The sequence below is a fragment of the Glandiceps talaboti genome, chromosome 20 (assembly GCF_964340395.1).
Source record: "Glandiceps talaboti chromosome 20, keGlaTala1.1, whole genome shotgun sequence".
NCBI classification, from domain to species: Eukaryota; Metazoa; Hemichordata; class Enteropneusta; family Spengelidae; genus Glandiceps; species Glandiceps talaboti.
The window spans coordinates 4,064,803-4,072,983 of NC_135568.1; the positions used below are offsets into that span (position 1 = coordinate 4,064,803).

Genomic DNA, 8,181 nt, shown 5'->3' on the forward strand with positions numbered 1-8,181 from the left:
TCTGTGTGTGTATATTAAATGATATATTTCAAACAAGATTAATTGAACTAAATATGTGATAGGTTGTGGTCTATATAACTTGCAGTACCTTGGCATATATCTGGTGAGGACTTGTTTAAACATTTGTGCTAAAAAAACGTGAGATGTTGCATACTTACCAATATATTCTACTCTTTTAAACACATACACACATCTGTCTGTCTGCCTGTCTGTCTGGCTATCTCATCATGAGGGCTAAATGTCATATACATTGATAATGTAAATACACTATGTGTGGTGAACATATGTATGGCTTTTCCTTCTTGTTGGAGCAAACGTTTTTGATAATTACAAATGGTACCGAGAGAACACTTATTCCATCGTTTTCATCACTTTGGGATGTACGCCAATGGAGATAGTAAAGTATCTATTTATATCAAAACGTCAATTGAGAAAACCTTACCTTGTGAGTTCACTCCCCATCGCTGTGTTATAAGTAACATCAACATTATGTATACTTTCTCCATTACTGACGACACTCCTTCCTCACTTTCCTCTTTTGATATTTTTTCAAAATACAACCTTGTCTAGGGACTTGATACATGTAATCATCAAAGTGGAACACGTATTGAAGAATAACGAAATAAATAATTCAGTGTTTTTGCTAACATAAATTATTGAATGAATAGGGTTACTAATAACATAATTAAGTGCCCTCCTTTGCTTTTATGCCTAATGTACAATGCGATGCAGAAGATGTGATATTTTTCTATATTGCAATATTGCAGAACATTATTTCGACTAATTCTTAATATCATTTATTCTTTTTATAGTTTTATTTTGATATAAAGCAAGTAAAATAATAAAAAATAGGCGTCTTAAAACAGAAAACACATAAACAAGGAAATAGTCAACAAACAAACAAACAAACAAACAAACAAACAAACAAACAAACAAATAAATATCCACATCTTTCTATTCACACTAACCGTCTTGATTCACCAGATGTTCACCAGATGTTTTAAAATAGTTTCAATAATTCCTTTTATCAGAAGTACATTTTGCATCTGTGCAAGTATATGATGTCCACAGTCTGACTAATTGATGGATCAAAACTCAATATTTTTTATGCCCATACAATTATAACGCCAAGCTTGTTGTGTAAGTCATTTTATCTACCTAGCTGATGAAAACTGTTGATCAGTATCCATATCAATCCAATATGAGTAATTGCTGTATTCAGACTCAAGATGAAGTTACATTTCTGAGGATAAATAACTTATACAGACATCTATGCAAGCATAACGCCAAGTTTGTGTGCTATAACTTGTTTAAGCCATTTGAGCATCAAGCATTTCATTAGTGTTAATCTAATCTAACTAATTACCGTTCTGGGTCTCATTGCTATGCATTAATTAATCGAGCATGACTTGCTGTAAAAGCACCGACAACTTAAAATGATTACATTTTAATTTCATCCTATGATTTCAAGGTAAATCATCATACTTGAATGTAATTAAAATGGTGTTGCTTAACACTACTAACCACACTATATCAGGCGCAGCCAAGAGTCGAATTTCTGAATTCATTCGGAGAAGCGAAATGTAATAGTTAATGAACTAAGTTTGCAGTTATAATGACGATAAAGGAGAAAGCGATGGTTGTTGGTATGTTCCCCTCCCCCAACCTGCATCATTTCACGATATGCCCTCCCGCTTGATCAACATGCTAACTGCTCAGAAATATGCATTCGGCCCCCATTTCCCCTCTCCCCATACCTTCTACCCATCCTCCAGTTTCATCTTTACTTCCAACCAGATATTGATATTCGCCATTATATCAATCTAACTCCATAAAACACCAACGCATCTCTATATTACACATTCGTGAAAATCCCACTCATCTAAATCAATAACGCTCAATGCTACTTCCAATGCCGATAACTTTCCCTTCACCCCTTAAGCACTCAGCTGACAGTGTTTCCAGCTGAAATACTGGCTGTTTTCCACTCTACTATATAACTAAATTAAGCTACTATATAAAACAGATGTGTGATTCAAAATCATAAAAGGATGCAGTATATGATGTTTACAAGTATTCCTGTGTGAACTATACTTGTTTTAGTAATAGAAAAGACCCATTGTTTCCAATATGTTTGTACTATATTTCCCAAAAGCTTATATACAATATACAAATCGACATTGTAGAAAACTAGTGTATATATTTTATCCAGATTATAATTGGATAAATACACATCAAACAGGAATTGATATTAGTGATGACTAATTTTCCAACAATTGAAACATAAATTATAATTAAATTTAAACATTTCATTATTTTGTTTTATTACTCCAGTCTTTGTAATTCATATAGAAAGGTTTCACCAATTAATTACGCTACTTAAATACTCTAAATTGGAAGTAACATATGAAGAGCAAACTATTGTTTCTTAGCGGTGGACCACTCGAATTTGATTGGTTAATTTGTTTCTTTCTTTTATCTATCTAGGGTCTTTTGTTTGTTTATACAAACGGCGTCAGAGACATCAATTCTTTGTAAATGCAACCATCTGACATCGTTCACTGCTGGTACTGCTGTAATATCAGTAAATATCATCCACCCTAACAAAGTCGTGCCAGATTGCCAGGTAGACAAATCGGTGATTGCTGTGGCCATGTCTACATTTTCAGGGGCTATTGTATTTGGGGTCTTGCTGACGAGAGCTGGCCAAAATCACTTATCACACACACACTAGTTTTTACTAGGTTATGAATTGTATTCTTCAGATCAACTGTATACGCGACTCAAGCCAAAGATACGACGACCAGGAGGAAAGAAGTCAATTATATGTGCTATTTGTGAATATTGTCACTAGTTAGTCAATGCTTGAGTGCAAGGTTTAGTGAACTATTTGACTACTTAAGATACATACATAGTAGAAAATAGTTGGTCTTCCAGTACTTATTATTCATCATTCACTCGTGCTGCTTGATATTCTCGTAAGAGCTTCGACTCCCTGTTTTACAAGTACAACCCCCGGACCGCTTTTAGTGTATTGCAGCACGAAATATCGGTTTCAATCAATACTTTAGATAGTTTTTACAAATAATCATCTTCGATAATTAAGGCTAGAAGTCCTGTTCTTTAAAAGAAAAAAATCATAATCAACATGACAAATACAAAAATTCATCTTTTGATGGCCCTCATTTTATATTTTGGAGGTTGTAAAGTGATATGCATCCGTCCCATCATTTCCGGAAGAGGAACTGCGTCATCAGGTCGGATGTCATAGTTTTGCAACACACGGCTGAAGATCAGAAATAACTCCATCTTTGCTAACTGTTCACCTAGACAAACACGTGGTCCTGTAATAAAAATGGACACTATTTAATAGGGCTGATGTTCTTAAAATACTTTGAACTGAGAACACTCCATCAATGGAAAGAAAATACTATAAGTGTGAAAAAACTAGTGTCAGAATAGATATCACAAATAAAGTGCGACCTACTGATACAGGAGATCAGAAAGTATAGAACAGGTCGCCAAACCGTTCCATAAATTTAACAAGAACGCGATCCGTTACATTTAGCGTTATGATTTCTCTGGAAGACATGTACATTATACAAGCCATTTCAAGTTACCATTCACTAGTTTTGTTTGATAAAACTACGGATAAACCCCTCCCCCGGGGGCAACTCCCATAAACGGCAATACGGGGAGGGTTCGCGCGAAAGGGTTTTTTTTTTATGCTGGTTGGTATCAGAAAGGGTATACTTTTCATGAGGTGGTGGTATGAGAAAGGGTCGGGTGAATCAAAACTGGCGTTAATTAACAGAGACTATGCAATCAACACTGGAAACGTTTCAACCCGGTGTACCTACCCCCGGGGTATATCTTCAAAACGTTCGTACTCTCGTCACCCATGCCCGGGCTCATGCCACACTAGATATGGGGCTTGCTTCCCCTGAGAGCCTTGGCTTTTACTAATTAAAATGGGATAAACCACAAAGAAACTACATGTTCTACATACTAAGGTGTCAATTTCTTGCTACATGTTGTCTATTATGAAATAAACTTTTTCAACATAGAGCAAATTAGACGTAGTGGGCGCCAGTATTTTGTCGTCTGCACTTAATGTCTGCACGATAGTTATTTCATATAGACAAAATGTCACAAGAAACCTTCATTCAATCTTCTTATCTTAAAGTGTAGCATGTGCAGTTTCTTGTTGCGTGGTTTCTACGTGGTTGTATAAAACAGAATCGGTGAACGGTAACTTGGCATGGACTTCCGACTACAATAAGTATTTTATCATTATTATGATTCTAAATACCATTGCATAAATTTCTTACCTAATCCAAAAGGTATGTATATATCAGGTCTGGAAAATTTACCCTCAGAATCAAGAAAATGACTAGGGTCCAAGCGTTCTGGATTTTTCCATAATTCAGGATCACGCAAAACACTCCAGATATTTGGTAAAACCATTGTATCTTTAGGGATGTCATACCCATGTATTTGGGTGTCACTTACGGTCCAACGTGGTACAGACAGCGGAAGAGTACTTGCCAATCGTAGCACCTCGGTAATGGTAGCTTCTGTATAGGGTAGATTTACTCTGTCAGACATATTGGGTTGTCTATCCTTACCAACGACTCTGTCCAATTCTTCTTGTACTTTCTTCTGTATGTCTGGATATTTCATCATAAATAACCATCCCCACATCAATGTTGTACTTGTTGTCTCCGTCCCTGCAGCAAACATGTCTAGTATTAGCGCATGCTCGTAATAGTAGTGATACGATAATCCTTGCGCATCCTGCGAACCAAGTGGAAAATCCGAGTTTTCTTTAGCCCTATCTTTTGTGATTTTTAGGAAGACGTCGATGAAATCTCGTGTATGATCTGGATTATACGTTTCATCATGCTGTTTGAGAAAGGGTTCAACAATTCTATACAACACATCGTGATTACGGAAATTTTTCTTCCATGTTATGAAATCGAGCATCGCACCAGCGCCGCGGAACATAGTTCCTAATGCCAAATATATGCGCCCCATTTCGAAGTGTGACTCTAGTATGGAAACACAAGTCTTCAAGCGTGGATCATTGTAGTCAAATCGTTCTCCTAAAGTCATTGAACACATCACATTGTACGTTATGATATTCGTGTGTTCCGTTGGATCAAATAAGTTCCCTTGGTGATTTTCAAATTCTTTAAGTAGATATTCTGACTCGTCCAATATTCTCTTCTCCATCAAAGCTTTCCCCATTCCGAAATTGCGCAGGTTGCTTAGAATCATTCTCCTCTTGAATTTCCACAAAGCACCGTTCGATACAATGACACCTTGATGAACAAAATGAAGTATTAATTATCAATTATACATGTAGCATTATCCAACTGATATATCTTAATTATGATAAAATTGAGACTGTGTTACATGACAATATCTTCAGTAATTTCTGAATATGATCAATGATATTTGCTGTTGCTATTGTTATTGTTGTTATTGTTGCTGTTGTTACCAGTGGTGGTGGTGGTGGTGGTGGCTGTGATGATGATAATGATGATGATGATGATGATGATGATGATGATGATGATGATGATGATGATATCACCACCACCACCACCACCACCACCACCACCACCACCATCATCATCATCATCATCATCATCATCATCATCATCATCATCATCATCGTCATCGTCATCGACCATTCAACCCCATACATTAAGGCTATTGCAACAACCCCTTATTAACAGATGAAGAGAGAGTATATATTGTGAGCCGCAAGTATCTTACGTAATACTCTTTGTCTACAACTATTTTATATTACGTGGCCATGTCTGTAAAAGTCACAATACCATGGAGCTTAAATTTATAAATGACTAGGAGCCATTGCTACAACAATTTGCTGTTGTTGTTGTTGTTGTTGTTGTTGTTGTTGTTGTTGTTGTTGTGTGTGTGGTGGGGGGGGGACACTTGTAGGATTCAAACCCACGGCCCCTGAACACTAGCCAGAGTGCTCTAGCCAGCTGGGCTAACGCATCAATTGGTAGATTACCATGGGCCGACCTGGTGTGTACCTTTTTATTCCTCAGGGCAGGTGAAAAGCCAGTACCCATTTACCTTAGCCTATCAACCCAAGGATCCAAAATCTGAATTCACAGGGACCCTACCTATGAGTCACCAACTTAGGAATCATTACACCAAAGCAATGAGGATCAACACGCGATGCTGCGGCTTTTTTTGTATTTAATATACCAAATAACTATACAAAGATCGTCATTCCAGTGCAGCATCTGCCATAGAATTATATATATATATATATATATATATATATATATATATATATATATATATATATATATATATATATATATATATATATATTGGAACTAGGCTTATTGTATTATATTCATAGGCTTAAACGTTGCTTTACCTTTGTGTACAGCAAGTTTAAGCAAACACGTCTATGACATGTGAATATATATATATATATATATATATATATATATATATATATATATATATATATATTGGAACTAGGCTTATTGTATTATATTCATAGGCTTAAACGTTGCTTTACCTTTGTGTACAGCAAGTTTAAGCAAACACGTCTATGACATGTGAATATATATATATATATATATATATATATATATATATATATATATATATATATATATATATATATATATATATAGTTTTGGTAGTACTGGAACTCTTTCTTGGGTGTAACTCGGAGTTTCACGCATATTGCGATCATCAGACACACACATATATATATATATATATATATATATATATATATATATATATATATATATATATATATATATATATATATATATATATATATATAACTCGGTGAGTATCAATCTGCTAAGACAGTGCTCTATACCGCAGTGGCAGAGCGTAATAGTTTTGGTAGACTCTACCAAAACTATATATATATATATATATATATATATATATATATATATATATATATATATATATATATATATATATATATATATATATATATATATATATGTCATAGACGTGTCATAGACGTGTTTGCTTAAACTTGCTGTACACAAAGGTAAAGCAACGTTTAAGCCTATGAATATTATACAATAAGCCTAGTTCCAATGTGACTGGTGTCGTTGATATAATAACGCAATTTTTGCTGATGACAGACTTAGAGAAAGACATTGAAATACTGTGTATCATTTACTGCTATAAAAATCAGAGTTTGACCTCAATAGGAACCATAATCAGCTGACTGACTCGAGTAGGTATATCAAGGCCATCGCACTTTTAACAGTGCGAGTGAAGTATTGATTGCAGTGAATTGCATGTACAAACACACCAGGATACAGGTCAATACAATATGGCATTTCTTTGTTTGATTTGTGTCTGAACTAGAGACGTGCGAATCATATAGGTCAACATGCCCAAGTTGATTTAGTTTATTAGGGAGTGTACACCTGGGTTATTGCGTATGTTTATTTGAGTCAAACAAACAGTATAGTAATTATTCTGTACTATACCATACAGTACTGTACTGTACTGTACTGTATTGTATTGTACTATACTGTACTGTCACTGTACTGTACTGCACTGTACTATACTGCAGTGTACTTTACTGTACTAAGCTATGATGCAATGATGTGCTATACTGTACTTAACTGTATTACAACATTGCAGCATAACATAACATAACATAACATAACATAACATAACATAAACATAACATAACATATCATAATATCACACATTGTCACATAACGCGGGCTTTAACCTGATACATCACATATAGAGAGTTTAGTTTTGATTTAGAGCTATCACATTCTTACCATCGTCCTTTGTACCAATCTTAGAGGTGATGGGAGGCCGATCCACAAAGTCATCGGCCCTGTCGACCAAAGCTTTCCTTATAGTGTCATAGCTGTTGAGAACAACAAACAATTGAGAACCTATACGTAGCATAAATACATCACCATACTTGGCAGCCATATCACGGAAGTTACAGAACGGTGTCGCGTTGGCCATAGAGAATACGTTACCAAGGAGGGGAAGGCCCCGTGGTCCAGGCGGTAGATTGCGACGTTTTGTTGTTAATCGGTTGAATAACCAGTAAGTTACCAGGAAAATAATCCCCGCTAATAAAATTGTACGTAGATCTACCCATTTCTGAAACACAGACAGCTGCAT

General features: G+C 35.4%; 1 protein-coding gene across 1 annotated transcript; it reads right to left on the reverse strand.

The window, feature by feature from the left end:
• Nucleotides 1-3,104: 3,104 nt before the first annotated feature.
• LOC144450980 (cytochrome P450 2J6-like) lies at nucleotides 3,105-8,181 on the reverse strand. Its single transcript, XM_078141740.1, has 3 exons — nucleotides 7,824-8,181; nucleotides 4,332-5,324; nucleotides 3,105-3,344 (listed from the first exon to the last, which is right to left on the reverse strand). The coding sequence occupies exons 1-3, from the start codon at nucleotides 8,179-8,181 to the stop codon at nucleotides 3,166-3,168; spliced, it is 1,530 nt and encodes a 509-aa protein (XP_077997866.1). The 3' UTR covers nucleotides 3,105-3,165.

What these genes read in the sequence shown, in the direction of transcription:
- LOC144450980 (XM_078141740.1), bottom strand. Translation starts at nt 8,181, where the DNA reads ATGCAGCTGTCTGTGTTTCAGAAATGGGTAGATCTACGTACAATTTTA. An exon ending in GATTGGTACAAAGGACGATG is followed by an intron (nt 5,325 to 7,823) that starts GTAAGAATGTGA and finishes TTGTTCATCAAG; the next exon opens with GTGTCATTGTATCGAACGGT. An exon ending in ATACATACCTTTTGGATTAG is followed by an intron (nt 3,345 to 4,331) that starts GTAAGAAATTTA and finishes TTTTTATTACAG; the next exon opens with GACCACGTGTTTGTCTAGGT.